At 46.0% G+C, this 19,839-nt stretch overlaps 1 protein-coding gene across 4 annotated transcripts in view; it reads right to left on the reverse strand.

Moving 5' to 3' along the window:
* Positions 1-550: 550 nt before the first annotated feature.
* GALE (UDP-galactose-4-epimerase) overlaps positions 551-19,839 on the reverse strand; it is a 182,732-nt gene continuing 163,443 nt past the window's right edge. For all 4 annotated transcript variants that reach the window (XM_086955798.1, XM_086955799.1, XM_086955800.1 and 1 more), the window contains 2 exons: positions 7,366-7,480; positions 551-5,237 (listed from right to left, as the gene is read on the reverse strand). In XM_086955798.1, the coding sequence (XP_086811924.1) occupies positions 5,173-5,237; positions 7,366-7,480 (180 nt within the window). In that variant the 3' untranslated portion in view covers positions 551-5,172. The remainder of the gene's footprint in view (positions 5,238-7,365; positions 7,481-19,839) is intronic.

The following is a 19,839-nucleotide window of genomic DNA, read 5'->3' on the forward strand; positions in this document are numbered from 1 at the left end:
ACCCAAGTTTGTTCCATGTGCCATTCCGTTCAAGAATCATTGTCCATCCTTGTCTCATGCAATATAAATCCTATCATTCTAATGGTACCAGGGCTTTGACAGAGCCTAGAATCACATGAAATGCTGGGTAATACTATGCTTACTATACTGCTGGGGGTGGGCGGGTTATGTTTAAGAATTCCTATTTTGTTTTCTGTATCTGAGAGGGTGGATTAAACTCATGTAATGAGGAGGAGAGTTGGACTAAGATTAATGAAGTTTACAGGTAAATAGCTGACCCAATCTCACAGGGCTGGGTAGCTGTACTGCCCCAAAATTCAGTAACTGATTAAAAATGCCCTGTCCAGAAAACTGCTGCCACTTGGTTTTCTCGAATTCTTTTTTACATAAGTAGTTGAAAATCTGTTCCCATCTTGAAATACAATCTGATTTGGACACCCACTTGTTTGCATTACATATACAATAATGTAAGATGTTCTACAACGTACATTAAACACAAAGTGACACATTGTCCAACTGTTGGCGCCCAACACAAAAAGCAAAATAAACATTTAAATGCCAAAATAATTTATTGTTAAAAATGAAACCCTAAGTTAATTTTTACTTTCGAGATGGAATTTCATCTACATAAAAATGTGTACAGAGGGAAGAAAAAACCCAGATATTTTTGCTAGCATCACGTGATGGTTTTACAAAAATGTCCTAGTATGTAAACATGTACATTTATTCTGAAAGAACTTACAGATATTACATTCACCAAATACAAAACAAAGAAGTCCATTTAATCATTCTTTCTACCAAAGCATGAATTAAAGGCAACGGTGACGAGACCAGAGGAACAAACCTTTGCAGATAGCCTCATCATCCACCCGCAAAAAGAACGGGTTACTGCATAGAATATAATATGCATAAAAAATTCTGGGATGAACCTTGGGGGTAGGGAGTAGTGTGTGCCCAGAAACAAACAGAGTATTTTGTTGTTTTTTTGTCATTATTGTTAGAAAAAGGTAACAGGATAGCATTGAAAAATGAGGTCTTCATCACCCATCAAAAACGGTAGTACAACATTCTTGTCTCCATCAAGGGATCTAAATGGGCCCTCTGAGGACAAATGGGTGGGGTCCAGTTTCAAAAACCCTCGCTAGCCATGCAGGAAAAATCACCACGTGGAAAAGATGTTTTACCATGGCCAATAGGAATAAACCTTGGTGTCGAGTATTTTGAGATGGGGAAGACGTATGGAGGTGATGCAGCAATGTTACTGCACCACGTATGTTGAGTCCCTCTAGAGTTTACAGATCATCTTTAAAGGGGTTGGGTAGTGAGCAGCGAAAGTATATATATTTTTTTATTGCCAGCAGAACACTTATGTGCCATTGAATTTAGATACGGCCCAGCTGTAGTCGCACACAAAGTTTCCACTAACTTTGGTCATTATTTTTGGCTAAATTTATCGATTCCCTGCTCTTTAAACTGACCATCATCTCTTCTCTCACTCACATTTGTTTTAGTGCCATGAAACCTTCTGGTGTATGTGCACTCTATCAACAGAAATAGCAAAACAGGAATACAGGGAGGTGGTGGCAGTGAAGTCACGTGGTGGCACCAACATACCTGATTTGAAGGGAGATCGAGGTCTGAGCGCCAGAAAGCTACTGTTCAAGGGTAATGGGTGAAGCTTGCCTTAGCCCTACAGTAAGCAGAAAGGTTAGCAGGGAGAGCGTTGTCAATGGAATGAGAGGGACATAGGGTTGAATAGATTTCTCAAAGTCAGCTGAGCTATCAGGGACTACATCCCAGTGTAAAACCTTTGACAGCAATGAAGCCTTGTGGCAGGATTACTTAGGTGCATGATTACCCCACCGGATTAATTCAAGTCCATTTCATATATATTTAAGGGGAGGGGGCAAACTTGAGATACCTTAATTGTCAAAGGCTCCAGCTATGTGGGTGTGAGGCATAAACTCCGCTATTGGGCTAAAACATGGAGTTGGGAGGTGGTGGGTAGCCCGGGTAGCATCCTGCCCTCATTCCAGTAGAAGCAAAATCATTAAGCTGACTGAATGGAGGGATCTGTCCGAGGACGGAGGAGCCAGACCGGTGACGCTTGCAGAGGGAGATGTGGGGTGGTAAAGTATTGCACTGGCATGGACAAGAAGGCTGGTGCGCTGCAAAAGGAACAATAACGAAAGTGTTACTGTTGAGGCGAGTAAAGAGGATTGAAGGTCAGCTCAATGCGCTACCAGTGAACGGGGAGTTGGACTGGTTAGCAGCCAGTAGAGAGTGGTTTGGACTGGTAACTGGTCAACAAAATAAAAACTTCATAGACCTAAATATCCTTTTGATTGTGTCAACTAAGATGTCCCCGCGGGGTTTGTTATCTCCTCATACATATGCTCACACATTAGACCAACATGTAAAGACAGGACTCGCTCCTCACTATGTACAATAAATAATTTCACCAGGTCTTAAACTGATAAATATGAATAGTTAACCTGAATGCACACTTTAAACATATTCTAACAGTGTAGACTTAGTTACCAAAGGAATGCATTTCATAAGGCAAAGTTGTCAAAACTAAATACGGTCGCTGGCGATTTAGGCTAACTGCATCAAGCTCATTTCACAATCTCTCGATTACGACAGGAGCTCCAATGGCTCAATCGAGGAAAGGGACTCTCCGAAACGGGAGACTGTCAGGAAAAAGAGTACAAGTGTAGCTCTCGCTAATCCATCATTCTTGCTAGAGAAAAGGAGTGTAATGGGTGGAGCAGCTCTTTGGAACCCATGTAATGTGCAAGAAAAGAGATGGATCTGTGAGCACAGCACTCATTAACCCATATTTCTCCCAGGAAAAAAAGTGACTCTCCGAGTTGCTTTTGGGACCCAAATCTAGGAGCTGCTTTCAGAAGACAACAATTATTAGTAAAGCAGCTAAATTATGGAAATCAGCTCCAGGGACCAACCATTTATATGAAAAAGTGAATTTGAAAGAGCTACATTCTATAACGCATGATTCTCAGAAAAAAAGAAGTACATTTCTAAGAAAAATGTAAGAACTCTTGATTCTCAAAAAGAAGTCGAAATGCATGAGCCGCACATTGCATGCTCTATTTATTGCCTTATAGACCTGTACTGCTGAAGGCTATACCAGTTGGTAAAGACCCTGAATCCGAGTTATAGGCCCAAGCTGTGGCAGAGGGTCTAGAAAAAGTATTCGAACAGTCCATCCACTAAGAGGAAAAGGGTCTAAATTATAACGGCAGAAACACAAAGACACACATTGGAATGTTGGCGCTATTTTTTGATAAGCTGAGAATGGAGTGCATCTGTGAGCTGCTGTCAGAAACCACTGGGACTGAACCTGTGAGAGCAGAGCTCACAAACTAAGAGGAGCATATCGAGAAGGATATGGCTCAGTGGCACATTTTGCAGCACCGTGCTGCATCATTTCAAACACATAGGGATGCGCCGTATTCAGAATATGATGCACCCCTGTGTTTTCCTTTGCACTGGCGCTAAAAATAGATGCCAGCGTCAACAAAGACACCCTTGTGCCATAGTGCAAAGGGGCCTGCATTACTGGGAATGATTGTTTATATACAGGAAGGGACACCTACCTCCACATAAACAATTATTAAAGGTGTTTTGCTCTTTCTGTTTGTGCTCCAGAATGCACACACAGAAAAGCAAAAACGAGGAGAAATAAAAAAAGCATTGGGTGATTCGGAGGAACATCCACAGCAGCACCCATCGCGCACCCTTTCAAGCAGAAACTGCATGAAAGGGTACCATATTTACAGAGTGGCATTAAGCCACACAAAGTGGCTTTACACCATTTAGTAATTATGGTGCAGGGCACTGCACCACTGGAACGTCGTAAAAAGTGAAGTTTCGGTAGTCCAATCCCCTTGTAAATATGCTCCAGAGTTCTTGTAAAAAAAGAGAATTTGTGAGCTGCACTCAGGATCCAACTATTCTTACAACAGTGAGTAAATCTGGGAGAGTTTAGCTGAGTAAAACAAGGACTCTCACTAAGTGAAGCAAATCTTTGAAAGCAACTCTAGGAAACCAATCATTCCCATGAAAGTGAGGGAGACTGCAAGAGCTGCACACAAAAGAAGATGGACAAATGCATCAGCTGGTCTCACCGAACCAGGGGAAGCAGCGATGACCCATGGAGTTCAGATGTGTAAGGTGGGAGCTGTAAAGAGAGGAAACTCTGAATGACCAGGACCAGGAGGTAGATTACTGAAATACTTTGCTAGAAACATGGGGGTTAGAGTTGAACTAAAAGCCTGGTGGACTAGTTATTGTTATTTTGGATAAAACGTATCCCCGTTTTGGAATCAGTCATGGTTTCTTAAAAACAAAAAAAGACGAAGGGAGTTTGACACCCCCAACCTCTATCCCCTATCCTGTATCTTGAGCTCTGCCTCTCAAGAGAGCAACTACTACATTAAACAACCATTTTCGTGTCCATAATGTAACATGTTAAAAAGATAGCAAACATTCATCTGAAATCTACTCCTGGAACACGTGATGGAGAAGACATGAATCTGCAACAGTTGAGCCTGGGAGACTCATGTACAACATATATCCAGAAAAACATCCACAATATTTAATAAACAATGACAAGCAAACCTAAGACTGCTCGTACAACAAGTCTTCTTAAAAACAAAACACTAATTACAAAGCGTCACATAAGAATGGCCTAGAAGAGCTGCCTGTGGTGAATTTCAACACTCTAAAAGGGCCCCATAAGCGACATTCAGGCTTGAATCATTCCAACAAACCATGATTCTCAAATAGCTGCCACATTATCTCGACAAATGGACCGAGACCTTATTCAGTCTGTCATTCTACTAAAATTTGATACTCATTGAAATGTATAAAGCAGGGGTCCAGGGTAATTATTTTTTGTTGAAAAAGAAAATATAGGAAATTATCAATTGCTTTTGCAGTACAGCAACCGGGCACAAGTCCAGCCTACTGAGAGACGGGCAATCATAAGAAGGTAGAGTAGCGCAATCAGCAATGTCCATGACTGGGAATCTGTCAGGGATTCCGAAAAAAGGGAGCACAGTGTTCCAGAGTGAGCGAATGGAGAGTTTGCAAAAAAGCGTAGGAAGGCTGATAAATTGGAACTTTGGAACTTGAATTTCTTGGATGCTATACGTCTGCCCCTTTGGTGAATCCTGTGGGGTTCTGGGACTGCCATCGCCATAAATCTTCACCTGAAACAAAAAACATGCACCTTTTTACTTAGGCTTTTACACTAATTATTTGATATGCAGCATTATGTTTTGATAATGTTTAAAATCCATGATCACTAAAGTATGACAACTAATGTGACCCAGGAAAGTCCAAGAAAATGCAATTGAGAACTCTAAAATGAGAGCAGATTTGCACACTCCCACACTATGAAGTGAATCCATCCTGTCTCTGGGTCTCGGTATGGGGAATACATTAAACGCAGTAGTGCTGACACCGTGAAGTGGTTGCTTCACATTACAAGAAAGAAATGTTCTAATACAGTCACTGGTTCACCGAGTCATCACTTGTCTACAAGTGCTGAAAGAGAAGACCAGTAAGATAGTTTGCATTTGTAGTAATGAGCTAACAAAATGTACTTGTAATGTGTTCACTGGTAGAAACCTGGCACGGTACAACCATGGCCGCTTAGCTCTGCACTCAACTCTCCTTCACCAACCGACAAAGAACCGCTTCACAGTAAGATTCTACATTGACATCATAATGTCCCTCCACGTCATGCTGCTTGATGTAGTACTTTTTAAAGAGGTGTGTATTCAGCTCTTTTCTAAAGTGGAGCTGGGTTCGGGAGGGCTTCAGGTATATAGGGATGTTGTTCCAGATCCTGTGCATGTGAAAGTTAGAGCATGCAACGGTTCCTACAAAGAAACTGTTTCCCACAAGGCCATGGAAGAGTGAAAGTGAAGAGATGGCCCACTGCTGCCTAGCTACAGAGAGTTTTTTGGGGGGGGATGGTCTTATTATTTTCAGATTTTCTGAAGGACAGTCAGAATTGCAATAATGGGAGTGAGTCGAGTGGAGAGCTTATGGAAAGCCTGCTCGACCTAGGTCGGCTTTGTGGAACCGGCAAGGAAACTCTTGAACAATTAATATGCATTTGCCCGAGACTTTTGCCTACACGGAGGTTATATTTACGCCTCATATTTAATAATGCCAATATAAGAACAACTACAGAGGCTATAAGTTATTGTTTTAGGCTCACAGGGGAAAGTGCAATCCGAAGGATGGTACAGTTTTTAGAGCATGCTTATAAAATATTACTTGACTAGAAGTTTTTTATTGGATCTGTATATAGATGCAAAGACAGGTATCACGACCTAGGTATATTTTTTCTTTTACGATACTACGCATGGTAAATATGTGATTATTTTATTCTACTTTTATGCTTGTTTATTTTCTATTTAGTGTTATCAAATGATTAATGCAATAAAATATTTTTACAACTACCCAGATTCAGACAATGCATCATGAAGAGTACTCACCATAAAGAACAAAACAGAATCTGAGGAAATAGCTGGGCCCCAGAATCAGACATTACAATACAGGCACCGGTTCTGAATCTAGAATCAAAGAATGCAGTTGTGGGGGATTAAATAAACTCTGCATTCTGAAGAGGTTGCTGCTGTTAATTAGCAACCTGTTACCATATATATCGATGTTAGGTTGTTTTTATTGTTTAAGCGTTACGCTTCTTTTAAAAATCCTATGAACTTTCTTGTTATTAATATATTATAAAGAACTGGTGTTGGATGAATGCTAATTTGTATATTCTTTCTGATTATTGTGTTTATGAGATGTGGAATGTTTTTATTCTTCACAGTTGTTATAGTTCTATTAGGAACCGAAATAAAAGTGACTTCACTAGCATTTGCATAGGGCCAAGTTTGCCTTTAGTACTGTATTGCAGCACATTTACCATCCTTTGGGTATATTGGATATGTTGAGTACCCTCCCTTCAGTACTTTGCTTCTTTGTAGTAAGCTCCATCACATGTGGGTGATGCTGCCTTTGCCCTGCTGTACTTCGACCCTTTTAGAGTTTATTGCCCCCAGCTTTGGACTGAATGCAGGCAAAGCTGTTTCCTAAACTGCAGAGAATCCATCCATACCCAGGTCCTTATGAGACAGACACAGAAGAGACGTTTAGCCAATAGTCATATCTGTAAGAGATTGGTGGTCCTTGCTTGGAAGAGAGGAGATCCATAGTTAGAAAAGAGACAGTTGGTTGTACCCAATTGAGAGACAAGTCACTCCAAGCCCAGAAGAGATGGGCAACTGATTCTTGGCCAGAGAGATGCTCACTTGTACTTACACATTCTGTCGAGCCCAAATTCAGCCTTCCAGCCAAGTTCATTTGCTGCCAGAGCTGGGTCGGCATAGCAGGATGCAATATCTCCTTCTCGTCTCGGAGCAATTTTATACCGGATCTGCAATAAGAGAAGCACAAACAAGCACAGAGTTCAAAATATAATGTCTATCTGCGATAAGAATCTAGAAACAATATGAAGAGGAACTCGGAACTATTAACGATCGTAAATTCATTAGAGATTAAAAAGACTTTAAAGAAGCGTGTTCTTTTGTTCTAAAAATTGCTTTAACAAATAAAAGATCCCTGGGCATACCAACCAAATAAATAAATAACAGCATAATCAAGCCTACAATAACCCTCAATTGGGATTCATCAGAAAATGAGCACCACAAGATATTAGGATCGGCACAAGATTTACCTCTGACAAAGAAGGTCATTGGCCTGCTGTCAGTGTTACTACCCTCACTACGATGTCTCCTGCCCTCTTAAATTCAAGGCCTATGTATGGCCCGTATGCTGCTCAGCCGGCAAATTAAATCCTATGAGAGAAATGGAGTGTAACAATTTAATTTTCTAAAGATCAGTATGTGGACATACACCTCGAAAATCTGCTTGCTACGGCATCAAAGGCGTACAAGCATGGTAAGCCCTCACCACCTCCTGGTGGTCAGAACTGCAGTCCATTGTGGCTCCCAAGCCCCCCAAAAATGAGTTGTCCAAAGCCTATGCACTCAGCCCACGTCACAAGACGGTGCACCCAACAAGATATGCAAACTGCCACAATGCATCTGCACTAGTATGACTGGTAGATGGTTGGGGCCGTGGACTACTTCCAAACCTGGGGTTCACCCCTCCACTACAGAATAAATGGCGCCCAATGAAATTTGTACCGACTAAACTGCAAGTTACTTTCATAGATATATTGCACAATTGTGTACCTCCAGAACCTACTACATTAGTTATCCGTACCCTGCAAATGTGTGCCTGCTAAATTGTGTTGCGCAATTCAGCAGATAGCTGACTCTATCCCTGCTGTGTGCTACTCAATATTGCTTTTCAACTTTACACCTCCCTCACAGAATCCCCATTACCTCACATTTATAGGTACAATTTTATTTATTTTTGTTTTTAACTGAACTGCAATACCTCCAACCTCAAAGACATATGTACTTTGTACAATTTCCAACTGATGTACCTCCCAATAACATTTGAGTTTTCGTTCCTTGGACCATTTGAGTCTTGTTCTATTGTATCCTCTCCACACTGATATTTCATGTGATTATTACGGTGAGAGTTGTACCTTCTGAACAGTACTCGACATTCCTGAACAACTAGACGCCTCCCCCTTCTTACATTCTTGGCTGTTTCTAACGATTAACAATCAGCACACTTCTCGACTACCATACAAAGCCTTTTCTGCTCATCCCTATCCAGGGTTACCATCCTCCAAGGCCACTCCCAATGACCTACATCTCATCTTGTTATTCCAGATATTGGCAAATTAGAAAACCTCACATTCACTAGGTCGATAGCCCTCCACAGATGCCCCAGTAAGCTACCTACCTCAAGCATCATCAACCCTCCCCGATCAAACACTCAGACACTTATTATCAATAACCTTATATGCAAGATTTTGTACTGCACATTGCACGCTTGATCTATAGTCAACAAGATTAACATCATCCCCAACTAATTTGGTTCTCACCCTAGCTGTTCAGCTTCACTTCCATGCTGAAAAAGAAACTTGTATTAACACCCAAGACACTTCAAGCTGGTCCCACTCTCCACAGATCCCACCTGCACATACCCCAGCAATCTCCAACCAAAGTTGGGCTTGGTCCTTTCCCAAAGTCCTGGACCCATGTCCCCAGTTCCCTGAAGAATCCAACGATCACAGTCCATCCACCGTGTTTGATATACATTGTTGTGTACACAGAAACTAGAGTATCCTCCTATGTATATTTCGATACAGTGCTGAACTCACTGCCCTCGCCCTTACTGGTCCGCAGCTACCAATCTCACGGTGATGAAACTCAAACAAGGTATTTTCTCGGACCGCTAGACGCTTCCTACTCCTCTGTTCTCTCTGGAAGAGCCTACACTTTCTTCCTTATGAATCTGTAAAGACAGTAATTCAGTCCCCTGCGCTTCCTAGGTTGGATTATTGGATTACCTCCATTTGCGCGTCACCATCTCAGGATCATCCTAAATGCTGCTGATCTGTAGGTATTGGGACCGAACAAGAAATGTAGAATCCCAATCCAACTGTGCTCCCCTCATTTGCTCCCTGTGAGACAGCTGAAAACCAGCACTGCCTCTGTGGAATAGCGGGCCTTTACTTTCAAGCTATACATTCTGCCCATGCTATTTTCAAACCTGCTTCCAGAATTACTGCACCCAGCCTCCTTCGCTCCTCGCGTTTTCGAGGAACTATTAGGCCAGGAAGAGTGGCAGAGCATTTGTTTAACCCCGTCCATGCTCATGACGAGCTGAGCTCGTCATGAACAGTGGAGTTCTTCATAAATCAGCACAAGAGGGGAAAATGCACAGCAGCGATGTGGTTAACCAATGGATGCAGAGTGGAATTCTTTGCCTTTACACATTTGTTTGTCTGGCTCTTTATTACTTATCTTTAGGCTTACTTTTGGCATCTAGCTGGCTAGCAATAGAGCACTATAGAGGGGCAGGCTCCAGTGAGGATTCGTGGGGAGGGGAGCGGGAATGGCAGAAGGCAGAGGTAGAACTATTGAGATAGTGTGCACAGAAGATGTGAGTTTTCAGTTTCTTCAAGAATTGTAGGAGAGTTGGTTCTGTTCTGATTTGGGAATGTATGTTGTTTTAGAACCTGGGGAGGTTAGCTGAAAAGACTTGTTTTCTCCTTATTCCAGTGTTTGTCTCTAATCTGGTAATGCTGAAGCTTCTTGTCTAGCAGTGGCCGTTCACCGTCAGATACTGTTAGTTTGTTAGCTCGGTTAAAAGGCGTCTTGGTGTAGATAGTCTTGCAAATGATGCAACTAATCTGGAGGATCATCCTGGCTTGCAGGCAGAACCAGTGTAGATACTTTAGTACATGGGTGAGTCATCAGATCTCTAAACCCCTTAATTGCTGGGCCTTCCAGACCACCCCCCTCTATGCCCCGCCCTGAGGTCCCCACAAATCCCCAACATGTTTTGGAGCCCTCTGCTCCTTGGTCACAAGTTGAGCAGAGGTGTCCTAAACGCGTTGGAGATTTTTGTTTGCTAGCGTTTTAATAAACATGCTTAACATACTGGAGCAGCGGTACTGTTGTTTTGTTTTGGCTGAAGGGTATTACGATTTTGCAGCACCTACAGATTTGGATGGATGTATGGGGCTTGCTACCTCACCGAAAAGCTCACGGTGGGAGAGGCTCGGGCATAAGTGATGCATAACTGGATGGAATGTATATATATACACGCACACACACACCATGATTCTAACATTTACACAGATTTAATCAAATGAATTTGTATAGTGTATCGATTTCTCACCAACAAATGAATTTTTTGAAGCTTTGATGAATATTATGGAATGTAATTTTGTGCCATAAAACAAAATGAACTATTTTTTATATTTAAATAATTCATGGCATGTCAGCATCACTAGTTACATTTGTGTATAGTTACCATTGTTAGGCAAAGTCTTTCTTCAGTGGTAATGGTTGTTGCGACCCATGTGACCGGAAGTATCCAATGTTTTTAAAGCAAGGCTGTGAAACAAACGCTTGATGCGTGATCAAGGCAAGTAATGCTGAAACGCGTTACAGTGGAATAAAACCCAAGCGCAAAATCAAAAGGAGTGGTGTGACGCCTTTCCTGGTGTGGATCTCTGATTCAGATGAGGAACTGGAATTGGCAGTAGATATATCAATAAACCGACATTTGAGGTTAGCAGATTTGGACTGTGGGTGGTGAAGCTGTCCTGCAGAAAACTGTTGCTTCCAACAGCATACTGGTGCTCCATCAAGGGTTCAAGCCCCCGTGTCGATTGGTGTACCAAATTCTTTACAGGAAAGAGAGGCAATCCAGGAAGTGTATAGTGAAAGCGCTTTTATTTGCCACACTTTCTAGCTTGGCATGGATGGCCCTGTGCTAATCTTATGCTTAAAAACTCTGTTAGAAAAATAGACATTTGAGGTGAGGAGACCCAGCGACTGGTCCTGGAGCGGAACACCTACCAAGAACACTGGTGGGCTGCCAGCACTTCACAAATTGCCAGCAATCTCCCTTGGAGTAGAGGAGCTACTCCCCTGCAGTTCGCAGGCGCTGAAATGCAAAGTCTGGTCTAACGAGTTGCCGCTCCCCAGCCAACCTGACATAGCAGCACCCCAAGAGGAGGACTCTATGCTCCTAAATGTCAGATCTATCCCCCCACCAAGTGAGAGGACACCAGGACCAACCAGAGCTGCACAGGACCAAGCCTGGGGCACAGGTCCCCTTGCAACAAGCATAGACCGTGAGAGTCCAGTCAGGACTTCCATGACTCCAAGACAAAGCAGTCGTTGAGGGATATCAGCAGCGGGGGGACCCACTTCTGGAGTGGCCCAGCAGTCCTGATTTTCGCCCCCTCAACCACCAAGACCTATGACTGCAAGACGCCAGGCTGCACAGACCCCAGTCGACCTTCCCGCTCTGCAGCAGCAGAACCCCCCAGCCTGGGTTCCTACAAACCAAATGTGCTCCCTTGTCCCTCGGACTCTAGTGACCCGAGCCCTCTGTTGGGAGCTCTTGGACTTGTCCTCAAGTCCCCCTCTGCAGCCTGTTTCTAGGTGCCCCCCTTTCTCCTTACCAGCATAGCACACACAGCTATTAACACAACTAGCATCTCTGCACCCGGACGCAACAGGGCAGGTAATGAGAAACTGCTAGAAGTACTTTGGACCTTGGCCTCCTACGATCCTAAGTCCCGACGGAGACCCCCTGAAACCAAATGCACATAACTGTATGCTATACGTGCATTTTCTCCCATAGGTGAGTCTTCACGCATAATGCTTTCCTAAATAAACATTTTACTTACCTGCTAAAATCAGTATTCTAAACAGTACTTACCTACTACTGAGGTTCTTGTTATCAAGATGTATATCAAAATACGACTTATTTTTCTAAATTGGTCTTGGATTTATTCATGAGTGCCTGTCTCATTTATTGCATGCTTGTGTGTCAACAAATGCTTAGCACTACCCTTTGATACCCCTAACTGCTCGCCCATACTACCACAAAAGCGAGCATTGGGATATAATTTGTGCCTCCGTCAACCAATCGAGGTTTGCTTGGACTCTTTACACAGTGTACCTGATTTTGGTCTATTATATAAAGAGCCAGCTTCCTACATTGGTGGTTCAGCGATGGCAAATAAGACTTTACATTTCTGATACCACTTGGTCAATGGGGGATTCCACTAAGTAAATCCACAATTGACATTAATTAAAATAGATTTGTTTAGTTTTGTCGACTTTTTCAAAATCTTTAAAACGTGAACAGTAAGGGCCTTCGTTAAGTCCCCAGTCCATTTGTAGTAGATGTGTAAAAACTTGCCTAGACAGTTAGGCCTTCCAAAGGTATAGTTTGCTAGATTTTTTCTAACTTTCTAAACAGGTCACAACTGATCTAATACCATGGCTGAGACAGAGAGTAATACCCAGGTGCTCAACCTAAGTCCTTACAGAAAACTTAAGTTAGCTTAACTTAAGGGCCTCTGCACAGCATGGGACCTTGCCATGGGGACTAGACCTACAAAGAGTCATCTCCATAATCTATTTACTGAGCATGATAGAGCCATGACAATGTAAGGAAATACAAATGACACAGGATGCAGGGGCCAGTGATAACAAGTCTGTGGTCTGTCTGTGGTCTCACCCTCTGGCAGCACCTCTACTGGAAGTACTACTAGTAGTACCCCAGATAAAGTTGAGGATGAGGATCCTGAACTTCAGAAACCAGCCAGGAGTCTGGCTTTGTGTAAAGGTGTGCCCGAGGGGCCCCCTGGTGTTCAAGTAACCTGTGAACCCCCCTTCTTGTTTCCACAGCCCAGCCTGGAGCTACCATCATGGCCCCGAGTGGACGAACGATATAGCGGCGATGATGAGGACCTGGACGGCGGCCCCTTTAAGTGGTTACCTGGTTCTGAGGAGGAGTGGCCGGACTCGGCTAGAAAAGAGGAGGGTGCGCCAGACCAGGTGTGTTTATACACCGGAGGAGCGGTTTGTGGACGGAGCGGTGCGGCGTGGAGCAAGGACGAAGAAGACGGCGAGTGGTGGGAGGACGATTCATCGGACTGGAGTCAGCAGCGACGGAACCCCCAGGACGAGAGAACGGAGGAAGAGGAGACGCGCCAAGGATTCCAGCGTCTGCGGGAAGAACCTCAGCGACAGGCGGCATACCCGGACAGCAGGCGAGAATCCGACGCAGAGCAGGAGAGGATCTCTTGGGCCAGCGCACCTGGAGGGGAGAGACCGCAGGCGAGCTGGAGGAAGCCTACGGAGAGGACGTGGCTGAGGTTTGGGAGGAGCGAGCTGAGGAAAGCAGGACTACCTGAAGCAGACAGCGGGAGACGGGAGGAAGAAGCGGAGCCAGGAGGCCACCGACATCGCGAGTCGCCCAGCCACTCCCCCGGAGGGGCGTGGCTTCGCGAGGTACGTTCCCGTATAGCGGGCTGGGTTGGAAGAAGGGTGAGGCGCTAGCGCTCTTCATCCCTGCATTTGGGTAAACGGGGTTTGTGCTGTGGATTCACCTCCCCATCTTGACACAAGTCACCTAAACTGTCTTCGTCACTACCGTTTGTTGGGAGCACTCGTCGACCCCTACTGCACGCCCCCCCCCTGGTGATTGGGCACATTGAGGAAAGGCTGTGATACTAACGTGCGTTTCCTGTTTCTTTGCATAAATACCAACGGTGTGGAGGACACGACGGAGCCAGACGGTGGAGAACGAAGGAGGACCCTCAAGAAAAGAAGGGAAGAAGGAGTTCTTTCCAAGAGCCGAGCAGAGAGAAGTCGCTCTCCAAGGAAATCTGGTGTTAGACTCAAATGTACCGATCAGCTCTTGTCTAAAATAAAACCTCTACCAGTTGTTACCAAGACACGTCTCTTGCCTCTCCCTACCGCCCCTCTTACAGTGGTGGAGAATGCGGGCATTGTGACCATCTGTAACCCCAAGATGGATGAGGTAGTGCAATCACTGGTCAAGGGGCAGGAACGACTTGAGTGGGCTATTCAGCAACAGATCATAACGGCAGCTGCGGATAGAGAAGCAATGAAGAATGCGGTGACCGCCAGGGTGATGGAAAACCCTGTTATGACCGGACCTGTCACAGCTTCGATAACAAACCCGCATATCAGCGGGGTGTCCCTGCAAAAGTACCAGCCGGGGGAGGATCCGGACGCCTTCCTGCTTAACTTTGAGAGGGCGGCCCGAGCTTGTGGGTGGCCGGTGCCAAAGTGGCCATTCTTCCTGGCGCCCCTTCTAGTAGGAGAGGCCCAGGCGGCCTATCAGGTGGCTAATCCGACGGGTGATACGGCGTATGCCGAGGTGAAACGGATTATACTAGACCACTTAGGTCTGGACCAAGAAGCTTACAGAATCAGGTTCCGAAAGGAGAGAGGAGTACCCGGCGAGTCCCCTAAGACATTGTTTGTGAGACTAAAGATGGCAGCAGACAAGTGGCTGACCCCTACGGTCAGTACTAAGGAAGAGATCATGGATAGAGTATATCTAGAACAATTCCTGGAGGCCTTGCCCTACGCCACGCAGAGGTGGTTGCGGCAGCACCACCATCTCACAACTGAAAAAGCCGTGGATATGGCTACAACTTTTTCAAGGGTTCAACCTAGGATCTCCCAGGCCTGGGAGAGTGAGAGACACAAACCACTCGGAAAGACGGAACGGAAGCCTGTGAAACCTCCAGAGACCACGAGGCCAAGAACATGGAGAACGGAGGGGCCCCTTCCTGCCGGGCCTCAATGTTTTGACTGTGGCACGTGGGGTCATATAGCCCGCCTTTGTCCCCGACGGAAGCAACAGGAGGAACCGATGGAAGTTGGATATCTTCCTAGGGCGGTGATGTTCTCCAGTGAAATGGGTCAAGCTTTCCGAGTAAGTGTTGGGGTAAACGGCACCTCCCTCCAGGCCCTGTTAGACTCTGGCTGTCGCCAGTCGGTGGTACACGCACGGCTCGTAAGACCCTCCCAGATAGTAAGACAGAAACAGGTGAATATACGCTGTGTACATGGAGACGTTAGGGCCTATCCGGTGGCGATGTTGCCCATAGAACCCCTGGGCGGGAGACCCCACAAGATAAGGGTAGGGGTACTGGCCACTCTCCCTGAGGACCTCATAATAGGTACTGACAACCCAGGCTTTCTAAGTATGTTCAGTCAAAGTCTATATAGGGGAGACCCCCCTGCCCTAACTAATAATATTGAGGGACATGTCCCCGCACTAGTGACAGCAGAGCCATGGGTGCTAGACCGTAGCTTTCGCTTCTCTCAATGCAACGACGCTACCCTCGCCAACGCCTGGGAGGCTGCCGAACGAGATAAGGACCAACATCCCATACAATATCCCCGATTTCTTGTGAAAAACGACTTGCTCTATCGCCATGGGCAAAGGGATGATCCTGAACAGCTACTAGTACCCGTATCTTTCCGAGAGCAGGTGTTGTTCTACTCCCACGCCCATTTGGTTGCCGGACATACCGGAGCAGAAAAAACTACTCAAAATCTGCTCCGCCACTTCTATTGGCCTGGAATTTATAAAGATACCGTAAAGTACTGTCAAGAGTGTGAGGTATGTCAAAAGAAGAACATGACCCGACCCCCTGCGGTACCTCTCCAACCCCTGCCCATTATAGGAACTCCTTTCGAACGGATCGGGATGGATCTGATTGGACCCTTACCAAAAACACGGAAGGGTTACCAATATGTGTTCGTAGTAGTAGATTACGCCACCCGCTTCCCAGAAGCATATCCTTTGACCGCCACCACTACCAAACAGATAGCCGATAAGATGCTAGAAATGTTTTCACGAGTGGGGTTTCCGAAAGAGATCGTCACTGATCAGGGGACGCCCTTTGTGTCGCGTCTAATGAAGGATGTCTGCCAGCTCCTACACATCCAACAAATACGAACAGCCGTATACCACCCCCAAACTGACGGACTCGTGGAACGTTATAACCGCACCCTGAAAACAACCCTTCGGAAGATGTTGGAGATCAATGGAGCGGAGTGGGATCAAGTACTGCCTCTGGCTTTGTATGTCATCAGGGGTCAGAAACAAAGCAGTTTGGGGTTCTCTTCATTCGAATTGTTGTATGGCCGGCAGCCCAGATCTCTCTTAGAGATGACCAAAGAAGCTTGGGAAAAAGAGACCCCGGAAGAGACGCTGAAGACCCTAGAATACGCCAGGAATCTCCGATCCAAGATAGGAAAACTGAGAGAACTAGCCTATGCCAACCTCGAAAGAAGTCAACAACGCCAGAAGACGTTTTACGATAAAGGAAAAAAATGGAGGAGGATGATGGTGGGGGATTGGGCTTTGGTACTCCTACCCTCCTCCACTCAAAAGTTTAAGGCCGAATGGGGAGGTCCATATCGAATCATAAGCACCATTGGAAAAACGAGTTATAAACTGCAACTCACCCAAAGGAAGACACAGGTCTTTCATATCAACCTGTTAAAGAAATGGCTAGGGCCCCCTCCCACAGGGGTACACTTGACGGAAGAACTCCCACTCAAGTACCCTAGTACTATAGACCAACTAGTCGTGAATGACGACCTGATGGAAAAAGAAAGAAGAGAGCTGATGGACACCTTACAGAAAAACGCAGGGGTGTTCTCAGATATACCCGGAAGAACCACGTTAGCAATGCATCAGATACCTACTGAACCCGGAAAAATCGTGAAGATAAAACCCTACAGGGTCCCCGAGGCCCGAAGACAAGGGATCAAACAGGAAATTCAAGATATGTTGAAACTGGGCGTTATTCGCCCCTCAAAGAGCAACTGGTCGAGTCCGATAGTATTGATCCCTAAACCTGATGGAACACGAAGATTCTGCATGGACTTTCGCGCACTCAACGAAATTTCCACGTTTGACGCATACCCGATCCCACGCATTGATGAGTTGATCGAGAAATTAGGAGAGTCCAAGTACATCAGCACCATCGATCTGACAAAGGGATACTGGCAGGTACCTCTCCATGAGGATGACCGACATAAAACCGCCTTTTCTACGGATGACGGACATTATGAGTTCACTGTTCTACCATTCGGACTACACGGTGCCCCAGCCACGTTCCAGAGATTGATGAACACGGTCCTGAAAGGGATATCCTCTTTCACATCGGCATATCTGGACGACATTGTCGTCTTCAGTCCCGACTGGGAAACCCACTTAACTCAACTTCAGAGAGTGTTGGATACTCTGCGAGACGCAGGCTTGAAAATCAATGCAAAAAAAAAATCAAGAATTGCTTATCAAAAAGTGAAGTATCTGGGCTATGTTTTAGGGCACGGGATGATAGAGCCCCAGATAGAAAAAGTCCGAGCCATCGCAGAGACCCCCTTCCCAAAAACAAAAAAAGACATGAGAGCATTCTTGGGGTTGATAGGTTATTACCGCAGGTTTATACCCTTGTTCTCCCAGATATCGGCCCCCCTTACTGACGCGTTGAAAGGCAGTACCCCTGTAAAAGCCCTACTACACCCAACGGTTGAAATGGAAGAGGCATTCACTTCCTTAAAAAGGTGTATCACCTCCACTCCAGTCTTATCTTCCCCAGATTTCACACGGCCATTTTGTTTGCACACGGATGCCTCAGAGTATGGGATCGGGGCAGTGTTATCCCAAAGGTCGAGAGAGGGGGCTGACCACCCTATACTGTACGTTAGTAGGAAATTGTTCCCCAGGGAGTTGAAGTATTCCACTGTAGAGAAGGAATGTCTGGCCATTCGGTGGGCGGTTGACAAACTATCTTATTACCTGGAGGGCAGACCGTTTACCCTGTATACTGACCATGCACCACTACAGTGGATGGCCCGGAACAAAGCGAATAACGCCAGGGTGATGCGCTGGTTCCTGGCCCTGCAGCCCTACGCATTTACTGTGCTACATAAACGAAGAACTGAAAATACTGGGGCTGACTTTCTTTCCCGTTATCCCCTACTTGAACGGAAGAGTTCAGGGGTGGAGGTGTGTAAAGGGGTGCCCGAAGGGCCCCCTGGTGTTCAAGTAACCTGTGAACTCCCCTTCTTGTTTCCACAGCCCAGCCTGGAGCTACCATCATGGCCCCGAGTGGACGAACGATATAGCGGCGATGATGAGGACCTGGACGGCGGCCCCTTTAAGTGGTTACCTGGTTCTGAGGAGGAGTGGCCGGACTTGGCTAGAAAAGAGGAGGGTGCGCCAGACCAGGTGTGTTTATACACCGGAGGAGCGGTTTGTGGACGGAGCGGTGCGGCGTGGAGCAAGGACGAAGAAGACGGCGAGTGGTGGGAGGACGATTCACCGGACTGGAGTCAGCAGCGACGGAACCCCCAGGACGAGAGAACGGAGGAAGAGGAGACGCGCCAAGGATTCCAGCGTCTGCGGGAAGAACCTCAGCGACAGGCGGCATACCCGGACAGCAGGCGAGAATCCGACGCAGAGCAGGAGAGGATCTCTTGGGCCAGCGCACCTGGAGGGGAGAGACCGCAGGCGAGGACGGAGGAAGCCTACGGAGAGGACGGGGCTGAGGTTTGGGAGGAGCGAGCTGAGGAAAGCAGCGGCGGAGGACTACCTGAAGCAGACAGCGGGAGACGGGAGGAAGAAGCGGAGCCAGGAGGCCACCGACATCGCGAGTCGCCCAGCCACTCCCCGGAGGGGCGTGGCTTCGCGAGGTACGTTCCCGTATAGCGGGCTGGGTTGGAAGAAGGGTGAGGCGCTAGCGCTCTTCATCCCTGCATTTGGGTAGACGGGGTTTGTGCTGTGGATTCACCTCCCCATCTTGACACAAGTCACCTAAACTGTCTTCGTCACTACCGTTTGTTGGGAGCACTCGTCGACCCCTACTGCACGCCCCCCCCCTGGTGATTGGGCACATTGAGGAAAGGCCGTGATATTAACGTGCGTTTCCTGTTTCTTTGCATAAATACCAACGGTGTGGAGGACACAACGGAGCCAGACGGTGGAGAACGAAGGAGGACCCTCAAGAAAAGAAGGGAAGAAGGAGTTCTTTCCAAGAGCCGGGCAGAGAGAAGTCGCTCTCCAAGGAAATCTGGTGTTAGACTCAAATGTACCGATCAGCTCTTGTCTAAAATAAAACCTCTACCAGTTGTTACCAAGACACGTCTCTTGCCTCTCCCTACCGCCCCTCTTACACTTTAGAAACTAAAATCTTAGCTATATAAAAAGAGAGAGCTGAGATGAGCCTAGGACCTATCTCTTGTAGCAGCACAATTATAACTAGAGAGAAAGACTAAGCTT

This window comes from Lissotriton vulgaris, chromosome 2_1, assembly GCF_964263255.1.
Source record: "Lissotriton vulgaris chromosome 2_1, aLisVul1.2, whole genome shotgun sequence".
Classification (NCBI taxonomy): Eukaryota; Metazoa; Chordata; class Amphibia; order Caudata; family Salamandridae; genus Lissotriton; species Lissotriton vulgaris.